General features: G+C 40.4%; 1 protein-coding gene and 1 non-coding gene across 9 annotated transcripts in view; both read left to right on the top strand.

The window, feature by feature from the left end:
* pum1 (pumilio RNA binding family member 1) overlaps positions 1 to 22,756 on the top strand; it is an 86,861-nt gene extending 64,105 nt beyond the window's left edge. For 2 of the 8 annotated variants that reach the window (XM_033044980.1, XM_033044986.1), the window contains 11 exons: positions 369 to 512; positions 3,184 to 3,477; positions 4,382 to 4,627; positions 5,934 to 6,201; positions 7,310 to 7,439; positions 8,137 to 8,271; positions 9,776 to 9,928; positions 10,652 to 10,777; positions 16,554 to 16,675; positions 17,360 to 17,552; positions 20,642 to 22,756. In XM_033044980.1, coding sequence (XP_032900871.1) covers positions 369 to 512; positions 3,184 to 3,477; positions 4,382 to 4,627; positions 5,934 to 6,201; positions 7,310 to 7,439; positions 8,137 to 8,271; positions 9,776 to 9,928; positions 10,652 to 10,777; positions 16,554 to 16,675; positions 17,360 to 17,552; positions 20,642 to 20,773 — 1,943 coding nt within the window. In that variant the 3' untranslated portion in view covers positions 20,774 to 22,756. The remainder of the gene's footprint in view (positions 1 to 368; positions 513 to 3,183; positions 3,478 to 4,381; positions 4,628 to 5,933; positions 6,202 to 7,309; positions 7,440 to 8,136; positions 8,272 to 9,775; positions 9,929 to 10,651; positions 10,778 to 16,553; positions 16,676 to 17,359; positions 17,553 to 20,641) is intronic. The other 6 variants (XM_033044983.1, XM_033044987.1, XM_033044984.1 and 3 more) reach the window with 5 other exon arrangements.
* LOC116988681 lies at positions 14,093 to 14,229 on the top strand. The gene has a single exon (XR_004416032.1). It is a non-coding gene; the product is annotated as a small nucleolar RNA SNORA50 (small nucleolar RNA).
* Positions 22,757 to 23,628: the final 872 nt, after the last annotated feature.

Genomic DNA, 23,628 nt, shown 5'->3' with positions numbered 1-23,628 from the left:
ACACTGAGGTTGGAAGGTGGAAGAAGCTTTGACCGGACAATATTGGGATAATGGAAACAATGATAATTTAGATTAGGACCAGCTAATTCTAGGAATAAGTACAGATGAGAAATGTTTGCAATTTAAAAAACTGGTTAGCACCCAACAAAAGCTTTTCACTGTACCTCTCTCTGTACATGTGACACTAAACTAAACATATTCCTAGATAAGTACATGCATAGGGATGGAAGTTGAGCTTGGAGTTGAATAGAATTTTTTTAATAATCCTTCTGTTGCTCTTCAATCCCCACGCCTAGTCTGTGTTCATTTGAGATTATTGATTTTCAGTGTGTGGTGCTGCATTCTATAATAATCATACCTTATTTCAGGTTATCAAGTCCTTGCTCCAGCAGCTTACTACGACCAGACTGGTGCTCTTGTGGTGAATGCTGGGGCTCGGAATGGCCTGGGAGCTCCTGTTCGCCTGGTTGCTCCAGCGCCTGTAATTATAAGTCCATCCGCCGCGCAGGCAGGTAAGGTTGGCTGTATGTGAAGAAGCTGAAAACGTGAATATAACCTGTTAATAAACCTACAATTGTTTGTAAACCTACAATTTTCACTGCCTCGTTAAGTTGAACTGTTGGATCATTTCAGATGTTACAATGTTTTTGTTGTCTGAACCATGAATTTGAAGATCCTGCAGTATACAAAAAATAATGACCATGTTGGGTATTTCTACGGAAGTACTTGCAGTGCCCTCCATAATGTTTGGGACAAAGACCCATCATTTATTTATTTGCCTCTGTACTACACAATTTGAAAAAAAATGAATAGAAAAAAAAAAATCACACGTGGTTAAAGTGCACATTGTCAGATTTTAATAAAGACCATTTTTATACATTTTGGTTTCACCATGTAGAAATTACAGCAGCGTTTATACATGGTCCCCCCCATTTCAGGGCGCCATAACGTTTGGGACACAGCAAAGTCATGTAAATGAAAGTAGTTATGATTAGTATTTTGTTGTCTTTTGCTGGGTGTCTTCTCTGGTGATGCTCTGCCAGGCCTGTATTACAGCCATCTTCAGCTTATGCTTGTTTTGGGGGCCAGTCCCCTTCAATTTTCTCTTCAACATACAAAAGGCATGCTCAATTGAGTTCAGATCGGGTGGTTGACTTGGCCACTCAAGAATTGATCATTTTTTTAGCTTTGAAAAACTCCTTTGTTGCTTTAGCAGTATGTTTGTGATCATTGTCTTGCTGTACAATGAACCGCCGGCCAATGAGTTTTGAGGCATTTGTTTGAACTTGAGCAGATAGGATGTGTCTATACACTTCAGAATTCATTATGCTACTACCATCAGCAGTTGTATCATCAATGAATATAAGTGAGCCAGTAGCTTCAGCAGCCATACATGCCCAGGCTATAACACCCCCCCACCACTGTGTTTCACAGATGAGGCAGTATGCTTTGGATCTTGGGCAGTTCCTACTCTCCTCCATACTATGCTCTTGCCATCACTGATTTAAGTTAATCTTTGTCTCATCTGTCCACAAGACCTTTTCCCAGAACTGTGGTTGCTCTTTTAAGTACTTGGCAAACTGTAACCTGACCATCCTATTTTTGCAGCTAACCAGTGGTTTGCATCATGCAGTGTAGCCTCGGTATTTTTGTTCATGAAGTCTTATGAAGATAGTGGTCATTGACAAATCCACACCCAACTCCTGAAGAGTGTTTCTGATCTGTCGGACAGGTGTTTGGAGATTTTTCTTTATTATAGAGAGAATTCTTCTGTCATCAGCTGTGGAGGTCTTCCTTGGCCTGCCAGTCCCTTTGCGATTAGTAAGCTCACCAGTGCTCTCTTTCTTCTTAATGATGTTCCAAACAGTTGATTTTGGTTAACCTGTCTCTATCAGTTTTATTCTTGTTTATCAGTCTCATAATGGCTTCTATGACTTTCATTGGCACAACTTTTGGTCCTCATGTTGATAAACAGCAATAAAAGTTTCCAATGGTGATGGGAAGACTGGAGGAAAGACTAGGTGCTGAGATCTCTCTCATACCTGCATTAAGGAGGCATTTAAACACACCTGAGCAATTACAAACATCTGTGAAGCCACGTGTCCCAAACATTATGGTGCCCTGAAATGGGGGGGGGGGGGGGGCGATGTATAATGAGCCTTTGTCACAAGCCTTATGGAGGGCTTGGTGCTGATTTTTGCTCTGGTTTAATTCAGTGCAATCATTTCACACAACTTCTGAAGCACTATTAAAACTTCTTTCCATTATTCCCCTTCCACCCAAGTGCCTGTGCATCTTCTAACACTTGAGATCTATAGTTCTTGAATTAGCTTGGGATAATTTTCCAAATTGGGGTTTCTGGTAATGTTTTCACTATCTCAGTGCCTATGCCAATTCATGGTTGACTGCCATCTGAAATATTAGGAAGGAAACTAGTCATTGCACCCATCTGGCCAATGTGCCATTTAAACAAAGTTGTGTTCTAAGCTCGAAATGGCCTCCGTGATGGCAGGCCTCTGTAGTGGCAGGGGATCTAGTATGTGTAGGCTGTCCAGAATATCTTGTAACTAAAATACTTATTAAATATTGTGGGAATTTAATCAATGTTAGTTTGCAATACAAATTATATTTTTTATAAATGCGACATATTACTGTATTTGAGAGGTTAATTTAAATTATGAATAATATAATTGTTCATGTCCTTTTGTCTAAAATGTTCAGTTAGAAGTTGGCTTAGTTTAGAGAGTGCTCTGTAAGACATAATTGTAAAAATGCAACGCTAAACATGCTGACAAAGATTAGTTTATTTTACAGAGCAGATTTTATAATTTTTAGGGCTGCACAGCAGCTGGTTGGGCTCGCGCCTCTGCGCCGCAGACCCAGGTTCGATCCTGATCTCGGGCGCTGTCATGCCTGTGTGGATGCTGCACCGTCTCCCTGTGACTGGGTTTCCTGTCATATCGTAAAGATGTGTGGGGTTGGAAGTTAATTGGCCTGTGTAAAATTTCCCCTAGTGTATAGGGAGTGGATGAGAAAGTGAGGTAACTTGGAACTAGAATGAACGGGTGATCGACTGGGAAAGATGTTGACAATTGGACAAAAGTTGGTGATCTTTCTCTTTCGTTGCAATCTCATTGTGCATTTTGTCTTTGTCACCTGGGTAAACGATGTGTGTTCCAACAGTTGCCGCCGCAGCAGCCTCAGCAAATGGTACAGCGAGTGGTTTAGCGGGAACATCCAATGGCTCCTTTCGCCCAATGAGCAACCAGCAGCCACAACAGCAACCACAGCAGCAACCCACCAACAGTTTGGCCTCAAACTCATTCTACGGTAACAATTCCCTGTCTAGCACTTCACAGAGCAACTCACTGTTCTCTCAGGGGTCTGGCCAGCCTGGCGGCACTTCCCTGGGCTTTGGAAGCACTAGTTCACTTGGGGCGACACTCGGATCTGCACTTGGAGGATTTGGATCAGCAGGTACATTTAAATTGCAACAATACAATGCTTAAGTGCACAACTTCAGTGTAAAGATTTGTGCAAGCTGAGTTATCATGTTTCCCTGTCAGGCATGTGTCTTGCCTTTGAGTATTTAAGAATAAATGGTGGTCCACTTCATACCTATTTGGAAACCAGGGTTTTTTGTTTTTTTTAATCTGTCCAAAAGGTTCCACACTATAATTTTGTTCTTCAATAGCGTATTTGATCTGAGGCAATCGCACATGCCTAACAGGTAACAATATGTTACATCACTCTTGTATTGAGGTATCTTTAGCTTAATATCAATGCACTTTCACATCTAAGCTCCTCTACAATATTATGCTATTGCATTCCTCGTGAACTACACAATTGCAATAGCCAGAATTTCCCACTCCCTCAATGAATCTTCTGGGTATAATGTGTTTGCTGTGATATTACCTGGTAATTGCACTGCTGGGTGTTTTCAACTGTTTTAAGTGGGAATTTTGGCATGTCTACCTTTGTGAATTGCTAAAATCATAGTCAAAGTATTGGCTTTGCAAAATGTTAGCAGAATTGCTGAGAATCTGACCGATTGTTTTCCAAAAAAGCCCACTGTACCGCTCCAGTGTCTGTTGGACCATAATCGGTATGTATTGAGAGGGAAACCATGACGTTGGACGTGACTTTTGGCTTCATCTGCTAAATTGCCCATTTAATTATTATGAGATTCGTACATTACAAGTTGTGTTTTGTGAATCCAGGTAAAATACTGTTTCTTTAAATTTTTTTTAAAGCATTAAGGTACATCAAAATGTAATTGTAAATGTAATATTTGTAAATGTAATTAGAAAAGTCTGTAATTTTTACTGTGCACAGGTTGATAATGTGAACCACTAAAATGAGCCTCTTTATTTCTGTTCAGTTGGCAGTTCCAACAACAGCAGTGGTTCAAGAAGAGATTCACTAACTGGTAGCTCTGATCTGTACAAGCGAACAACCAGCAGTCTTGCTCCCATCGGCCACAACTTTTACAATGGATTGGGTTTCTCGTCTTCCCCAGGACCAGTAGGCATGCCTCTTCCAAACCAAGGCCCCAGCCACTCGCTAACACCACCACCGTCTCTATCATCCCACGGATCATCATCGAGCCTTAACCTGGGTAAGAGGGGTGGGTAATTCTCAGTTAATTTTTCTTTCTCGTTATTCGTTTCTCATTCTGCTTTTATTTTTGAGCGACCTCTTGCAGGACTATTTTGGCGTGCGCCTTTTTTTCACGATTTAGTACAAAAGGCACAACTTTTGCCAAGAAATCCTTTGGCAATAATTGGAGTTACATCGACAGTGGTTAGAGAGAAAAAAAGTTTAGCTATTAAAGTTTTAAGAATAAGGGGTAGGCCATTTAAATTTAGGGCTGAGATGAGGAAAAACGTTTTCACCCAGAGAGTTGTGAATCTGGAATTCTCTGCCACAGAAAGCAGTGGAGGCCATTTTACTGGATGTTTTCAAGAGAGAGTTAGATATAGCTCTTGGGACTAATGGAATCAATGGGTATGGGGAGAAAGCAGGAACAGGGTACTGATTTTGGATGATTAGCCATGATCATATTGAATGGCGGTGCTGGCTCGCAGGGTCGAATGGCCTCCTCCTGCACCTATTTTCTATGTTGCTATTAATGTCTTCTATCCAATGGCTATAATGTACTTCCTCTAGCACTTTGGAATTGTTTAATGTACTCATTGTGGGCTGGGTAGTTTAAGGATAGTACTTCAATTAGCATATAAATTAATATGTAGTAATTGTTTAAATATTGCTTGTCGTACAAGGTTACAGAGGTCCAGCTAAAATACATTTGCAAAGCCTACCTTGCACATCATGCATAATTATGTGAGGCTTGAATGGTCTGTCCCACTTACGCAACATGTTGCAGGGGTGAGGCCTGTATGGTCATGAGTAGTTGCCTAAAGAGTCGTACCCTTTTCTGGTCGCCGCTGGATTTTCAACATGTTGATAATTTTCGGCGACCTGCTGCAACCGCGGCGGGTGCCGGCAGTCGCCAAAAAAATAGCGTAAGTGGGACAGGCATTCGACACTCCCTAGGTCACCTCACTGAAGACAAAAGTTGGAGCTTCACATTGAAAGCTTCCGTCATAATAATCAAGCGATTGCCATCTCTGAATTTTTTTTATGTTTTCTCTAACAAAGCTAATGCATGGTACAGGCACCTCGCGTATTATGCGTTTGATTTATGTCTTTTTGAAATAATGTGCTTTGTTCCTTTAATACCAAAGCTTGTTTTGCGTGCTAGTATTTTTGGAACAACACGCACGGATTTACTGCTGACAGCATAGTCATGTATATGTTTAGTTTGCACACTTTTTCAAGCACGTAACCCCCGCGTAAACGCATGAGGTGCCTAAACTAGTTACCTCATTGGGTGCTGGATAAATTCCAATCTTGACGCATTTCTATGACAGGTGGGCTTACAAATGGCAGTGGAAGATTTATCTCTGCCGCCCCAGGAGCTGAGGCCAAGTACCGCAGCGTCAACAGTGCCTCGAGTCTGTTCAGCTCCAGCAGCCAGTTGTTCCCACCGTCACGCCTGCGATACAGCATGTCGGATGTGATGCCGTCAGGCCGCAGCAGGCTACTGGAGGACTTCCGTAACAATCGCTATCCAAACCTTCAACTGCGCGAAATAGCCGGCCACATCATGGAATTCTCTCAGGATCAACATGGTTCAAGGTGTGGAATACTGTTGTTTGAAATGTTAATGTTATTTTTAAATTTAAACTGGTAATTTAGATGGTGGGGGGATGGGGAGGGGGGGACATTTGTACTTTCCACATGTATCAAATAAGTATTTGTGTTATTTTAACTTGACCAAAGCCCAGATAACTAAGCCCACCTCCATAACAATATTGAATCACTGGAAAAGATGGTCACTGCCAGATTTAATGGTGTGTTATGTACAGTGCATTGTGGAATAAATAATAGTTGTTTTGAAGCAGTTCTTCAAGCTTGGTAATATTGCTGTGCAAATGAAAGTGGGCAAAAAGGGAATACAGTTCCAAAGGCTTGGATGTGCAATTGCTTTTTATCAAAGGCGTGTTGACGGCAACTCTAACATGGTTGAGGTTGTACACAATGTTGTGGGAAAGTAGATGCTGTAACAGTTAGACTGCCATATCGCAGCTGGTGTTGAAGAAAAGCAAATGGGAGGTGTATCATGATAGACAATAAATGTATATTGTTACGAAATATTCGGGCAGCGTAAAATGGGTTCTGATGTTGGGAGCCAAGGAAGGCAATGTTAATAGGAATGGTGCAATAAGAAATAGATTATGAAGACCATGTTTGGACAGAAGATTTTCCTCTGCAAAATATTTGTCTACTATTTAGTCAACATTTCCAAGACCCATATTCAGTCTGGAATGGGTGCATTGAAATGTTGCTGCTTTATAAACTTTTTTGCATTTGTAGATCGTTTATTCAATAAACCACAATGGGTGCATCTCTAGAGAATAGACATGGGTGTAAGTGCCTCCATGTTCCCCGCTGCTGCTTTGAGCTGATAAATCATACCAGCCTCGGATGCCCTTTAATGGAAAGTCACTGATTTCTGATTTGGTCCTCTTGGGATTGATAGGGCAATTGCTGGAAAATTGTAGGGATGATTTGCAGTTGGCTGCTATTGTGGGTGAGGGGCTTTTTCTCCCGTTCATGAAGGCTGATTTGTTCACCAGCTTCAGAAACGGTTCAAAGTCAGCAATGCACTCGGTGTAAGTGATGTAAAACCTTCACTCCACTACTTGAACGATTCTGATGCCTTAAAATATTTTGTGACCATCAGGTTCATTCAGCTTAAATTGGAGCGAGCTACCCCTGCTGAGAGACAGCTGGTCTTTAATGAAATTCTGCAGGCAGCCTATCAATTGATGGTGGATGTTTTTGGAAATTATGTAATTCAGAAATTTTTTGAGGTAAGTGAAAATATGGTTTTGTCGACACCTGTAGAATGGCGACATGGCAAAATAGGATAATGGCTTAAATTTCAATTTGCTTTGCAGTTTGAGTTTTTTTTTTATTAATCAAGATAAATTTAATGAACAGACTTGTGATTTCAACTGTCCATATCTAATCTTCAAAATGAGAAATAAGCACTTTTAACTTAATTCCTGTTGGCATACCCCACTCATTGGACAACGTTGTAGGGTGCCCCTTGTTTCTTGTGCTCCTTGGAACATCCACGTAGGAATATTTTTTCCAGTGGCAAAGATGCCAAGTACTCAAATCAATTTTTCCTTTCTCAAGTTGGGGTGGGGAGGTTAAATTTGTGGTATGGCTGGTAAGACTTAGTCACCAGAACTTAGAACTTTCCTGATTCAATAATCAATTTATAATTTTGCAGGTAAACTTTATTTAATGTAACGCATCATTAGTGCTACTCATGATAAAACTAATCTGGATTAATTTCATTTTCTGAGAATATCTTTAAAAATTATGGAACAGATCTCACTGGGCAGAGAATGTTACCACAATTTACTTCACTGGGGGGGATTAAAGAAGCATATCAGATTGGATGAAGTATATCTAGAAGGAAGATTGGTTTGTATCTGTGTAATTTTACATAGCTGATGGGTGCATCCCAGTAAAGCATCTCTGCTCCCCGTTCTCTAGTTTGGAAGCCTGGATCAGAAGCTGGCGCTGGCTCAACGTATCCGCGGACATGTTCTCTCTTTAGCGCTGCAGATGTATGGCTGCCGTGTGATACAGAAGGCTCTGGAATCCATTCCCCCAGACCAGCAGATCATTGTAAGATTGAATTTTAGCATTTAGTTCATGTATTTATTTCTGGGATGTTACACATGGACTTCAACAATAGAACATGCTGGAAACGTTGCGTTACTGTCAGTTAATTATAATGGGTGGAAAATTATTAATGGGGAGCGCTTTCATAGAGGTGCATAACTGGAAAATCTTTTCAGTGTTTCATTTTCTGTGCGGATTAGAATTTTTCCCCTTTGTTTTTACACTGCACCCTGTGAAGTTGTTTTAGCAATTATGATTTGTATATAATAGCAATTATCCAAATGCTGTTAATTCTGCAAAATTGGCCATTTCAAACTTAGTCAAATTGCAGATGAGAACACCGGGTACTAGTTTCCAGGAATATTTAAAATGCAGAATCTGCAGAACCTTCCTCTTGGGTGGCCTGTATCGACATCACTTCCATACATCCAACCCGATTTTGTTTCAGTTTGTTATTTTTCTCTCGTGCACTAATCTCATGTTTCTTTAATTATGGAGCAGTTTGGCACAAAGGCAAGTATTTGGCCATCCAACCCAGCATCACACTTTGAAAATCATGTCCTGTTATGCTCCCCTTTTCCTTGCATTCGGGGAAAAAAAAGTATCCAGACTCTAGAAAGTTGCCATGAATCTTTAACCACAGCTCTGTTGGAAAATGCTTAAGAAACCCTTGAACGAATCCTTGGTTTAAATGAACCTGATTGGCAAAGAAGTCCCTGATTATGTTGGTTTTTGGATGAGATGGAAGGAAAGTGAGTTGATAATGCAAGTTGATGAAACACACTAGTGGAAGGGACAACTTGTTACAAGAATCTTTTTAAAAAAAAAGCCAATCACAGACAAAACAATGTAAGGTGCATTCATTGCCGCAGACAGCTGTGGAGGCCAAGTCAGTGGATATTTTAAAGGCGGAGATTGACAGACTTGATTAGTAAGGGTGTTGGGGTTTTGGGGAGAATGTGGGAGAATGGGATTGAGAGAGAAAGATGGATCAGCCGTGATTGAATGGCAGAGTAGACTTGATGGACCGAACGGCCTAATTCTGCTCCTATAACTTATAAACTCATGTCTACAGTCTGATGGAAAGTGCAAATGTAAATTTGGCCAGTGTGTCTGCAATCATGGGAATTTCAATAACCGTAAGATTAATTGGAGTACCGTCAGTGTGAAGTCTTGAATGCAGAAATCCCAAATTGTGTTTGTCGTTTTGTAACAGTGTTATGATACGGGAACTTTGCAGTGTATGTGTGCACAAATTATTCAAGAGACTAAGTCAAGTCAGTAAGTTGAGTTCAACAAGGCTTTTTGGATGCTTTGTGTGGGAATGAACTGCAGATGCTGGTTTACACCAAAGATAGACACAAAATGTTAGAGTACCTCAGTGGGACAGGCAGCATCTCTGGATGCTCAGAAAAGGGAAATTTGGAAGTAATTTGTGTATGAGGGAGTTATTTGAGTCATTGATAATGTTTCAGGCTTGGCTATATAACTTTTATTCTCTCTCCTGCATTGTGCCATACAGAACGAAATGGTGAAGGAGCTCGATGGGCATGTCCTGAAATGTGTCAAAGATCAGAATGGAAACCATGTTGTACAGAAGTGCATTGAATGTGTACAGCCACAGTCTCTGCAATTCATCATTGATGCTTTCCAAGGACAGGTATGACCTGAAGAATTTTGACCCTTCACCCCCTTTTAATTACATCAATTTCTCTTTGTGCCTGAGTCAAGTAAAAATTCTGTGTTTTCTATACTGGGTGGCTTAAATGTTAGCTGTCAAGTCAAGTCAAGTTTATTTGTCACATACGAGATGTGCAGTGATATGAAAAGTGGCAATGCTCGTGAACTGTGGGGTCGTATTGCCGATCATTGTCCATGCGGGCAATTGGGAATGAATGCTGTGAGTTGATAACGTTGGTTGCGGGAATAAGAATGGCTCCTCTGCTTGCTTCCGGCTACTGGTCAATCCCATGTTCATTCTGCAGCATTGGATTTCAATATGTCCATGTAGTTCTGTTTCCATTTTCAAACTTGAGAGGGCACAAAAAGTTCAAGAAAAGATGCTTCAAAGTTAGAAGGAGTTGGTGGTTTTATATAGGTATGGGCAAAGACTGGTTAAATTTGGGTATTCTATTCATGAAAGAGAAGATGATTTCAATTTTACTTTAATGTACAGTAAGAGAATTGGAAAATGAAAGTAAATAGGGAATGGCCAAACACTGAGCTAGCTTGAACTAATGGCAGTGGATGCAGACTGATCTACTCACTGAGTTAGTAGTGTACCAGACTGCTAAATGTCCATCTCAATTTGGACCTCCCGTGCTACTTTATAATACTATACCCTTTTGTGACCTGTTACTAAGCTGTTTTATTTTCGCTACAGGTTTTTGCTCTCTCAACTCATCCATATGGCTGTCGTGTAATTCAGCGGATTTTAGAGCATTGCATGCCTGAGCAGACCCTGCCTATCCTAGAGGAACTGCATCAACACACAGAGCAGTTGGTTCAGGTATGTATCCTTGTATGCCAAGTCAGCTGTCTTTGTGATTTGGAGGCATAGAATATGAAGCAAGCTTCAGCACTTAAGGGGCTGTCCCACTGTACGAGTTCTCCCGAGTTTCCCCTGATTTGAACTCGGAGAATTACGGTAATAGCCGCTCGTAGGTACTCAGGGCTCTCATGGACATTTTTCAACAAGTTGAAAAATCTTCACGAGTCTTCACGAGCTTACCGCGTTTCCTGAGTACCTGCCGTTAGCGTTACGGGCTGCTAAGAGATGATCCGAGCTCCAACGTACCCGCTACGTACATTCTACATGTTTACCACGAGTTTGATTTTTTTTTTAAACTCGGGAGAACTCTTGAATTAGCTCGTACAATGGGACAGCCCCTTTATAAGTCTAGAATGGACCAGGTGTATGAGTTTGTCTTCTGACCTTCAACATGTGCCCCAGCCATAGTTTATATTTAATCTGTGACTTTCCGATACTCTGTGCAGTCTTCACATATAGCTAGAAGATGTGTGGATTGGTTTCCTGTTTAGGGCATTATTATTCAACCTAGTGCTGTCTTCACTTAACAACAGTGAGTGTACTTTCACTGGACCATGTCAGGAACTGGAAGCCTTTCTGTTTACTTTGAGTACCAAGTCCAACAACTTGGGTGTGACCCCATTTTCTGCCATGCTTGAGAACGCTCAGTCAGAGTTGGCCGGAAATCAATCCTTTGGGACTTGGGTGGTTTTATATTGAATCACTTGGTGTGTCAGTATTTCAAGAAACCAGCAATGCTTTCTCAATCACATTGATCTTTTGTGAAACCCTTTTCAGGATTCTAGAGGTCCCAATCAGTTTTATAACCAATCAAATATTTAAATTGTAGTCATTGCTTGTTGGCAAGTTCCCACCATTAGCAGTGATGGCTGGGTTCTTAGGATTCTGGAATGTTCCTTTTCCCATTTGAATTGTGCCAGGGGTGGTTAAGCATCTACTGGAAGTGGAGGCCTGGATAGAATGAATGTGGAGAGGATGTTTCCACGAATGGGAGAGTCTAGGACCAGAGGCCATAACCTAAGAATAAAAAAAGGATGTACCTTTAGAAAGGAGATGAGAAGGAACCTGGAATTGCCACAGACGACTGTACAGGCCAAATCAATGTATATTTTTCGGGCGGAGATTGACAGATTCTTGATTAGTAAGGGTGTCGGGTTGTGGAGCGAAGTCAGGAGAATGGGGTTGAGAGGGAAAGATCGATTGGCCATGATTGAATGGCGGTGTAGACTTGATGTGCCAAATGGCCTAATTCTGCACCTAGAACTTATGAGGCGGTCCTTTGGTTGTAAGCTTTCAGTCACTGGAGCAGACTGAACCGTCGTGAACATGGTAAAAGACAGTGAAGTGGAAATTGAGAGCAAAAGATATTTTTGTCTAACTGTTAAGGGCAGGTTGAAATCTTGTCTTGTTTTCCAGAAACGTTCTTGCTTATCACCTTTGTAAGCAAATTTTTTGTCTGGGATTATAAGAATCATAGAATAAGTAAAAAACATTTATGTAAATCAAAGATAAATGGAGGTCTGGCTTTGCCAAATTTCTTATTTTATTTTTGGGCAGTCCATATTAAAAACATGAATTTTTGGCTGGAAGAGATGGACCAACAACCAGATTGGCTAATGATGGAAAAGGAAGACTGTCTACCTTTTGAAATTGGACCGATCATATTTGCCCCCACAAAACTGCACAAAAAAACCTACAAAGAAAACCCCATAATACATAGTGGAATACGAATTTGGAAACAAATAAAAAAAGATTTAAAATTTAAAATTGAATAATATACCACTCTGCCTTCCCATTGTAAATAATCCTTTATTCAAATCATCCTTTATGGACAAAGGTTTCACACAATGGAAAAATCATGGAATCAAAAATATAGGACATCTTTATGGGAAAGGTACTTTTCTTTCATTCCAAGAGTTACAACTGAATTATGGACTGCACTCAAATAATTTCTTCAGATATCTACAAATTAGAGATTATGTTAAATCTAATACACAAGTTTACAGGAATAGGGAATCAGAAATTCTTGATGAATGTCTGAACAAGCATCCTAATACTGAAAAGCTAATAGCTTATATTTATAACACCTTACTAAATAACGAGGTACCACCGACCGAACCATATAGATACAAATGGGAAAATGAAATAGGTCATCCTATCACGAAAGATATGTGGGACGAAAGTTTACAACAAATACATCAATGTTCATTAAATGCCAGACATACTTTAATACAATTCAAGGTCTTACATAGACTACACTTCTCTAAAATAAAACTAAATAGAATCTTCCCACAAATCTCTCCTATTTGTGATAAATGTCTACATTTAGAGGCTAATTTAACACATACGTTTGCAAACTGTATAAAACTTAAACATTTCTGGACAGATATTTTTGAAATAACTTCAGAAGTTATTAATACAAAACTGGACCCAGACACAAAATTAATAATACTTGGAATATCAGAACAAAGCTTAACACTCACAACAAACCAAAGAAACTTCCTCAATTACAGTATAATAACCGGAAAAAAATTAATATTAAAATTTTGGAAAGGCCCTACAACCCCCACAATTAAAATGTGGATTATGGAAATGTCGGAGACCCTATACTTAGAAAGAATTAGACTTGTCTTAATGGACAAACAAGATCTTTTCCATAAAATTTGGGCTCCATTCATTAACTATCTGAAGGGATAGATTGGCACAGCACGAGGACCCAGCTGAAACTTGAACTCAGGAACAGATGAAAAACTATACTCTATACTTTATAACCTACGAACCTATCTCCATTGATGTATTACAGGTAACCCATTCCACCTCCCTTGTTTTTCTGTTGTGTTGTTTCTTGTTTTTTTTTTTTTTTTTTTTTCTTTCTTTCTTATTTGTAACTTTCTACCCTCTCTTTTTCTCGCTTTCTATAAAAAATAAAAATACTAGAAGCAGAAGTAATTGATAATGGAAAATTTTAATAATGTATGACTGATGTATATGAAAAGTTTTTTTTTAAACTATAATATGTAACTACATTTTATAATATGTCTACTTCTAATAAATAAAGAAATAAATAAATAAAAAAAGAGGGGAAAAAAAGATATTTTTGTCTAACTGTTAAGGGCAGGTTGAAATCTTGTCTTGTTTTCCAGAAACGTTCTTGCTTATCACCTTTGTAAGCAAATTTTTAGAATTAAGCTACTTGGGGATAAATAGTAGAGAAAAACAGGGATTTAAGATGAATCCTCTACATTCACACAATTTGTGTTAATAATTCTATCCCTGCACTGTATTTGAACCTGTGATGCACTGATCTGTAGTGTCATAGGCCAAGCAACTGTGCTACAGTAAACCCTTGTGATAACTGGAACTCCTCAGCATTGATCACTGAGATGTTCTTTTAACGACAAGTGACACACATTGTGTTTCAATGCCACTTGGTGCTGCGGTTTCAAATAAAAGATTAAGGATCGTTGACCTTATAAGGTGCAGGAAGGTTCAGGAGTGAAGTATTCCGGAAACAAGAATAGAAATCTATTCTACACTAAGATAGCAGCCTCGGGAGAAGATTTAAACCATGTCAGTTTCCAAAGCAAACCTCTTGGGTGGCTAGCCGCTACAATATTTTCCAGACCGAAGATGCCTGATTTCTGCTGTGAAGTTGCAGAAATGTTTGGACATGCAAGCAGATGCAGTAAATGGTCAAAAGAGCAAAAAAAAAACCAACCCAAAATGATGGTGTATAGGTGAAGGTGATAGGCAGAGAAAGTTAAGGAGAGGTAAAAATGGGGCCGAGTATGGGGGCAGTCAGTTGTGTCTCCACCTATCGTCATCCAACTTCCGTCTCTACACCCACTTTAAAATACCTCAAAAAATGTGTTTTCTGTCATATTTTGTAATTTTCTTTTTGTCCACAAATTCTGTTAAGAACAAATTTGATTCCATGCTGCAAATATTTGGTTCGTGATAATGCGGGTTCTGTAAGGGTGAAGTTCCGTAATCAGACTGGCTGAAACATGGGAGTTGCTGCTACAAAGGGGAACGAACGCAGGTCTTGGTGAAATTTGGTTCACAATCATTCTAAATTGTTATTCGAGATTTTATGGCAGTGTTTTGCCACTGAACTGATATTGGTGTTCTTGTTGGTAATAATGTTTTGCAATTAACTCGCAGGTAATTTTTATGCATTTTGTAATTGCTTGACTGCAACTGTTTAAACAGTATGGATGGGGGGGGGGGGGGGGTTATTGGTTATTCTGAGTGCATGAGAATTCTAGTCAGTTTCATTCAATCAGCGTATTGGAAGCATAAACATTTTATTTATCCACCAGTACTTTTGTACCAGTGCTGGCTGGTGCTGCAAATAATTCTCCACCTGAGCAGAAGCTATTCTATGAAATACTAGATAAGGCTTTTAGAATAGAGGTTGACTGGTAGTTAGTGTTTCTGATGTTCATGATTGGGGGAACTTCCTTCCTGCTCTTTTGAACTTTTACTGTCGGTAATTTTTTTATTTATTTTATGGCCATTTATTTGTAAACCTGCTAGTAAACATTGGAAGTGGCAAATATTCCCCAACTACTTTCAATAGTTTAAAACAGACCTCTAATTTACCGCGAAGATAGATGCAAAATGCTGGTGCAACTCAGGCAGCATCTCTGGAGTGAAGGAGCGAGTGACTTCCCTCCAGAGATGCTGCCTGTCCCACTGAGTTGCTCCAGTATTTTGTGTGTGTCTTTGGTTGAAACCAGCATCTGCAGTTCCTTCCTACGCATTTTGTCTAATTGCCGCATTGGCCTGAACTCCAGTGCTTGGACTTGTGCTTGCTGTTTCCTTTCAGCGTGCAACATGCTGAAATACTGAGCTTTGGTAATCTTTGAGGCAGCTGTGTTTTAGATGTGCAGCAGTGAGCGTTTGAATGTGAATACTGCTTTTCCGACTTGGTTCAGATCAGGTTGGGGGGAGTTCCCCCCGCCATGGGTAACATGTAATCCCGTGCTACTTGCTCCATGGCCGGATAGTCGGCGACTAAACCATCTCCCTCATCTGGTTTGCAAGGTGAGGAGGGGGCTGTGGACCCCCAGCAGGACCAAAAACTGGACCGGTCAAATGGCGGATGAGCTTCTAGTGAGCCAACGGCCATCCACACTTCAGTAGAAGCTGCGATCACTGTCGTACATAACATTGTAAGGAACGATGATAAAGCGCACACACACCAAAATCCTATACTTCCAGCGGCGGAAGTCTGCAGGAACTGGAGGACAGAGATGTGTGGTGCGTCCATCACCGTTCCCGTTGGAAACCAGCACCACTGTGTCGCTAATGTTTTCAATAATAATGAATGAATAATTTAGTTCAACGCCCAAAACATTTCTTTTTTTTGCTTTCTATTCCAATTCCAGAACTGATTGTGGAAGATATTAGAAAACCTCTGATCAACAATGTTAAGTAGTTGTTTTGGTGATTATATAATTAGCATGGGGTGATGCTTGTTCAATCTTTATGATGAACTTGGTACGTCACAATTGTTGAATAAGTACATTTTAAAGAAATAGCTTTGCAATCATCATTGTACTGTCCTATTTAGTAAGCCTATAAATATACAAGTGCTGATATGATAGTGATTATATACCTGACCCGAAAGGTTGCCCCTCCACAGATGCAGCCTGACCCATTAAGCACTTTGTTTTGGACTCACTGACAACAGTTCCATTGATATTTGAACCCATTCATGTACTTGCAGGATCAGTACGGGAATTACGTCATTCAGCACGTCCTGGAGCATGGCCGTCCTGAGGATAAGAGCAAAATCGTGTCTGAAATCAGAGGAAATGTCCTGGCTTTGAGCCAGCACAAGTTTGCCAGGTACATCTAGTGACATTTGGTTGGTTCCTCCCAATATAGGATTAGTTGAACTTGAACCGGTCTCTGACTAGGTCATGTAACAACTTGTGCATTGGAGCTTGCATTTATTTGTGCGGCACGGTGGAGCAGTGGATGATTTGCTGCTTTACCGTGCCAGAGGCCTGCACTCTCTGGGTGCTCCGGTTTCCTCCCAAATCCCAAAGACATGCTAGTTTGTAGATTGCTTGGCCTCTAAACTGATGTGTAAGAGTAGGCGAGTACCTGGGATAACGTTGAACGTGGGAATAGGATCGTGTGGACTCGGTAGGCCAAAGGGCTTCCTTCCATGTTGTATCTTTTTTAAATTCCCAGTTAACATCCTATGGCGAGGGCAGCTGATTAGACAAGTTTTTTACCTGACTACTTTCTCTTTGCGAGCTTACTGACTAATTATTATTATTATCAATATTATTAAAGTCTTGCACATTCTGTCCAGTCTTTGTCGTGCCCATTACTGATAGGGCAAGGATCCATTGCTTTGAGATCTCTTGCTAGTAATTTTAGATCTGACCTCTGGATGATTGCAGATGGAATGTTTTTGTTTCCCCTGCCTGCTATATTAAAACTCTACATAATTCACCACTGGCTATATTTAATGGTCCACAACAGTCAGTTGTCACCAGCATGGATATCTTTGTTTTGCAGCAATGTTGTTGAGAAATGTGTGACCCATGCCTCCCGTGCTGAGCGAGCTCTGCTGATTGATGAAGTGTGCAGTATTAATGATGGTCCTCACAGTGCCTTATACACTATGATGAAGGATCAGTACGCAAACTATGTGGTACAGAAGATGATTGATGTGGCAGAGCCAGCCCAGCGCAAGATTGTGATGCATAAGGTAGGTCTACTATGGGTTTTAATGTATATTCAGTTTTTCAAAATAGCCCCCTCATTACCAGAGGTTTGACAAGAACTTCATCTAAACTTGTCCTAAAGCAGGGCCCTGACCTGAAACGCCACCAGTCCGTTACCACCTCAGCTGCCTAAGTTCCTCCAGCACTTTGCGTTTTGCTTAAGATTCCAGTATCTGCCCGTGTCCTCATCTGAATGTGATTTTCAATTCAATGTCTTTTTTTATTTTGGCTTTTGTTGAAATACGTTTTAAAACTCAGTCGCAAAACTGGTGGAGCCACTGGCCTCGCAGCGCCAGAGATCTGGGATTGATCCTGATCTTGGCTGCTATCTGTGAGGAGTTTGCACGTTCTCCCATGGACTGCGTGGGTTTCCGCTGTGTGCTCCAGCTTATCCACACGTCCCAAAGACGTGCCGGTTTGTAGGTTTGGCTTCTGTAAATTGTCCCCAATGCGCAAGGAGTGGATGAGAAAGTTGGATAGCTTAGAACTTGTACGAACGGGTGATTGGCATTAACCCCGATGGGACGAAGGACCTGTTTCCAGACTGTATCTATAAACTAAACCAAATTGCACATTTTTAGCCATAGTTGCCACAGCAGGCAAGGTAGAATGATAGATTTTGGCTGGACGACCTTATTTAACGAGGGGGTTGTTTGGTAGCCTGGAATTCTGAAGATTCTGAATTCTGTTGTCCAAATTCTGCGTTCTGCATTGTGAAGGTCCTGGACCAATGTACTCGATTATTCCTTCACTGCACTGTATCACACTGATTCCCATTACTTGATCTCGCCTAGCGTCAGTGACAAGATTATTTATTTGAACGATGAGCTAGGGAATGACGACAATGAAATGATCGCAGTCGCCGAACACACAAATGTGTGTCCATTACATGCCGTTTTAGATGAAAGTTGGCATTTATTCACCCCTGGGATGTTCCTGGGGCACAATCATTTAGATCAATTCGCTTAGATCAGTAAATGGATGTTTTGTAACATAGCTTGAGCTGTCTCTCATCTGATACTGCAGTTTCCCTTCATTCCATCAGACCAAATCTCTGCTGGTTTTCCCCTCCGCCCCTCACCTGAACTGATAACCTTTCACAAGATTCGGCCCAACTTTCCTTTTGATCTTACACCTGAGCTCCAACCTCTACATGCTCAAGCTCCTGACCACCTATTCCTGGCACATATATATTTTTTCCCCTATTCTCCCTCAAGAACAGTCTGTTCTCCAAGTACATTGTCAACACGGCTTCTCGCCACAACCCTGCAAAATGCATGTTGAAAAAAATCTAATTTTCCAATTACTGCCAGCCGCCAATCTACTCTTCCGTTCCAAAGTCTCTGAGCATCATGTTACCCCGAAACCACATCTATCTTGATTAGTTTTTTAGTTTATTGTCACGTGTACCGAGGTACAGTGAAAAACCCTTTGTTGCTTGCTATCCAGTCAGTGAAAAAACAATACATGATTACAATTGAGCCATCTGCAGTGAATGGATACAGGATAAAGGGAACAATGTCTTAACGCAAGATAAAATCCAGTAAAGTTTGCTTAAAGATAGTCCAAGCGTCTCCAATGTGGTAGATGGTAGCTCAGGAACGCTATCTAGTTGGTGATAGGATGGTCAGTTGCCTGAGAGCAGCTGGGAATAAACTCCCTCAATTTGGATGTAGTATAGTATTTGTCACGTGTATCGAGATACAGTAAGAAGCTTTTTGTAAGTGTTTTCACACCTTTTGCCTAATGGGAGAGATTTGCCTAGGGGGGAGTCTTTTAAGACCGATAATTTTTGATTATGAGAAAATAATTTTTGATAATGAGAAAATAATTTTTTACACAGTGGTGAATCTGTGGAATTCTCTGCCACAGAAGGTAGTTGAGACCAGTTCATTGGCTATATTTAAGAGGGAGTTAGATGTGGCACTTGTGGCTAAAGGGATCAGGGGGTATGGAGAGAAGGCAGGTACAGGATACTGAGCCATGATCATATTGAATGGCGGTGCAGGCTCGAAGGGCCGAATGGCCTACTCCTGCACCTATTTTCTATGTTTCTAACTGATTCTGAGATATTTAGCCATCGTCATATGGAACAGAAACAGGCCCTTTGGCCACCTTGCTCATGCTGACCAAGCTGTCCATCTAAGCTTGCCCCATTTGCCAGCATTTAGCCCACATCCTTCTAACCTTTTCCTATCCATGTACCTGAACAAGTATCTTAAATATTGTTATAGTTCCTGGCTCATCTACCTCTTTTAAACATTTTAAAAAAAAAACACTTTATCGAGGGGTAGCCACCTGTGTTGATGTTTCGCCAAAGTTCAGCGAGGCAGGAATGTGACGTTGGCAGGTGCTCTGCCCTAAACAATGTTCCTTGGTCAGTGTATTTTACAGGCAGTAGCTCGGAGAGGAATACAGAGGCAGGTTCTCTGGATGCTTTCAAGAGAACCTGCCTCTGTTCTCTGGATGCTTTCAAGAGAGAGCTAGATAGGGCTCTTAAAAATAGCTCCGCTATTTTTAAGAGCCCTATCTAGCTCTCTTGAAATATGGGGAGAAGGGGATATGTGGAGGAGGCAGGAACGGGGTGCTGATTGGGGATGATCAGCCATGATCACATTGGCTCGAAGGGCCGACTGGCCTACTCCTGCATCAGCCATGATCACATTGAATGGCGGTGCTGGCTCGAAGGGCCGACTGGCCTCCTCCTGCATCAGCCATGAACACATTGAATGGCGGTGCTGGCTCGAAGGGCCGAATGGCCTACTCCTGCACCAGCAATGATCACATTGAATGGCGGTGCTGGCTCGAAGGGCCGACTGGCCTCCTCCTGCATCAGCCATGATTGCATTGAATGGCGGTGCTGGCTCGAAGGGCCGAATGGCCTACTCCTGCATCAGCCATGATCACATTGAATGGCGGTGCTGGCTCGAAGGGCCGACTGGCCTACTCCTGCATCAGCCATGATCGCATTGAATGGCGGTGCTGGCTCGAAGGGCCGACTGGCCTACTCCTGCGCCTATTGTCCATTGTCCACCTACCCTTGTGACTTGATGTTCCACATCTCTCTTTGCAGATCAGGCCTCACATTGCAACCCTTCGCAAATACACGTACGGAAAGCACATCTTGGCCAAACTTGAAAAATATTACATGAAGAACGGTGTGGACCTGGGCCCTATCGGCGGGCCACCGAACGGAATGCTGTAAATGTGAAATTTTTAAAAGCGGAATAACTCCTCTTCCCAAAACCCTTTCCTGGGGGACTAAAACGTGATTGACTGATGTGATAACCAGCAACCTAATTTTCCACCCCCGCAGGCTCATAAAACAAAAAAACACCTTGATTTTAGGTTGCCATACCATGCTAGCAACAAGCAAACCAATTTAGTTTCTTCAGTGAAAGCATTTATAAATTTTATTTTAATGTTATGTATATATTATACGTGATGCTTAGCAATTCCCAAAGTCCTAATTTTTTTCCAGGAGATGTTCACACTTTTTTTGGTTAATTTTTTTAGAAATGATCACTGCCCTGCTTTTCTACCTTGTCTCAGTGATGTATAGAAATAGTTGTACATAAGGTTTAAGATAAAAAAGAAAAGAAAAATACATCCAAATTGTGATATTTTAGTCATCCCGTTACATGTACAAAAAGTAGAAAAGTTCAGGGTGCTTTTTGGTGAAATTGGGCTTGCGTCACAGGCAGATTTGGTTCAATATACTCCTGCTGTGACAGTAAGATGTGCAGGAAATTGAAATCTACTTGTAATTATCTTTTTTCATTATGGACATGAGCTTTTCAGCAATTATTTGGCAAATTTATATTTAAATCAGTTACAGGTTTTCAAAACAAATGACAATTAACTTTAAAATGAAAGTTATTGTGTGTGTAAAAATAAAATTAAATGGGTGCTGTGAGCGCCACTTTTCATAATTTCCCCCAACCTGTGGGTGTTTTTAAACCTGAATACCTGGTGTTTTTATGATTTTTTTTGCATTGACTGCCCCTTGCCCCTGCTTTCTGGCATTCTCAGATTCCAGGTATGCTGTTTGGTTCTCTTTCATGTTGAATTCAACAATGGAACACAATTTCTGTTGTCCGCACCCTCTTAATAGGCGTGTGGCTTGCCTCCTATTCCTTCAACAGGTAGGTGTGTACAATAAAATATAGAACCAAGAGGACTGAATATTTTTCAAACTTCAGCCTGAGGAAGACAAAATGAAATCCAACCAAATGTTTGGTCTTGCTTATAAATATGTAGTGTATAATTGTTGTAGACTTTGCATATATATTTGTAGTTTTTTTCCTTTTTTGGCAATTTGATGTCTATCTGTATCTAAAATGTACCCTAGTAGTGGAGCATAATTTGACTGTACAATTGTACATTTGTAAACCTCTATAATGTAAATGTGGAAAGTTTGAACCAACTTTAACCCTTTGAAAACAAAATAAGACTGTGCATTTCAGTGTATATTCACATTTTTTTCCTTTTGTCGTTAGCATATAGTATTGTACAATGTAAATTCTCAATCAGAAGTAAATTTTTGAAGGAAAATGTTCTATCTTTATACAGCTTAGGGAATGTAAAACACTTGCTTTCTTTTTAATCTGTCACTCGATGGAACGGTAGTCTTTATAAATGTTGTGGAAAATTAATAATCTGTTCACATAGAACTTTTACAAATATTGTAATGTTTTTTTTGTTGTGACAGTAAAAACAAATTGTGCATAGCAACAGAACCCCATAGTTACCATAAATGAAACTTCTTGTTCATCTTGTAAAGTGTGGACCTACCCCTTTTGTACAGAAGATACCTGTATTTTGCATTTTTGTCTACTTGTAAGTGAATGTATGATACTGTCAATTTTCTTGGTTTGAATATAGAAATGTAACACTACATTCATGATGTACATTTACAGAAAGCCTTGTGTATATTTCCAGAAGAACTTTTGCAAGTACACTTGTAACCATATGTGTATAATTAACAAACCTGTGTATGCTTGGCCTCTGCAAATATTTTTTGTAACTTTTTTCTTGTGTAGATTGTCTCTTAAAAACAATGCGTGCTCTTTATTTTGAAAAGAAAAGTACTTTAAAATCTGTACTTGTGTTTTAAAAAAAAAACTCTGGGTGGTTTGGTTAGACATTTTTGGAAAACATCATTAAAAGAGCTAGTAATTCGATCGTTTCTATGGTAGCTATTTTGTAAGTAATTTTACTTGTGGCATTTCAGCGTGGGATTTTCTGCGTTTTAAAAAAAAATATATATGATAAAGGGCTTTTTCCTGAAATCATGTAGTGATAATGTCACCCATATGCTTTGCCTCCCTATATCCGTGAGGGTCGAACCATTGACAGAGAGCATTAGATCGTGGGTGTGCGGCAGATGCATTCATGCCTGATGCTTGCATTCTGTACCTGGCCTCCAGTAGTCATTGAGAAAGCAACAGCAGTCCTGGCCATTGTAGAACGGGCTTCACTTGGAAAACAAGAGTCCAGATACACTGCTCCATCCCATGCCCAGTCAACTGCAGAGATCAAACATGTAGCCTGAGGCTTTGTCTGTATGGGTTGCAGTGGAATTCTGCCTGGGTGGTTTTGTTGGGGGGGAGGGGGAGGATTGGGGTAAGAGACATTAAGCTCCAATTGGTAACTTGTACAAATCCTCGTGTCCATACCTATTTCAGACGTTAGAACTTTGTATCAAAATCTTGAATGTAAAGTGTTGTATATCTTATACATTTGTAGTCGGCAGTGAAATTATTTAATGTTTTACAATTAAGTCGTGTCTTTCAATTTTGTGATAAATTTGTTGACATTTTTCAAAAAAAAAAATTAGATCAAAACAATTGAACTTTCTCAAATGAGCATTTTTTTTCTCCTTTGCAAAAGTCCTGGAGGTTATGTTACCTCTTTGGAATACTGTTAGCCTCTAGTTGTTTCCCCACCAGCATCAGGCCTCCCAATAAAAGTGAGGTGCTTTGGTTTGTGGCACGTGTTTTTAAAGCCAATGAGGTCTTCGGTAACTGAGATCGATCAAAACTACAAAACAAAAATGTG

This window comes from Amblyraja radiata, chromosome 27 (assembly GCF_010909765.2).
Source record: "Amblyraja radiata isolate CabotCenter1 chromosome 27, sAmbRad1.1.pri, whole genome shotgun sequence".
Taxonomy (NCBI): domain Eukaryota; kingdom Metazoa; phylum Chordata; class Chondrichthyes; order Rajiformes; family Rajidae; genus Amblyraja; species Amblyraja radiata.
Note: the sequence above shows the minus strand (reverse complement) of the source record. Positions and strands in the feature narration are given on the sequence as shown.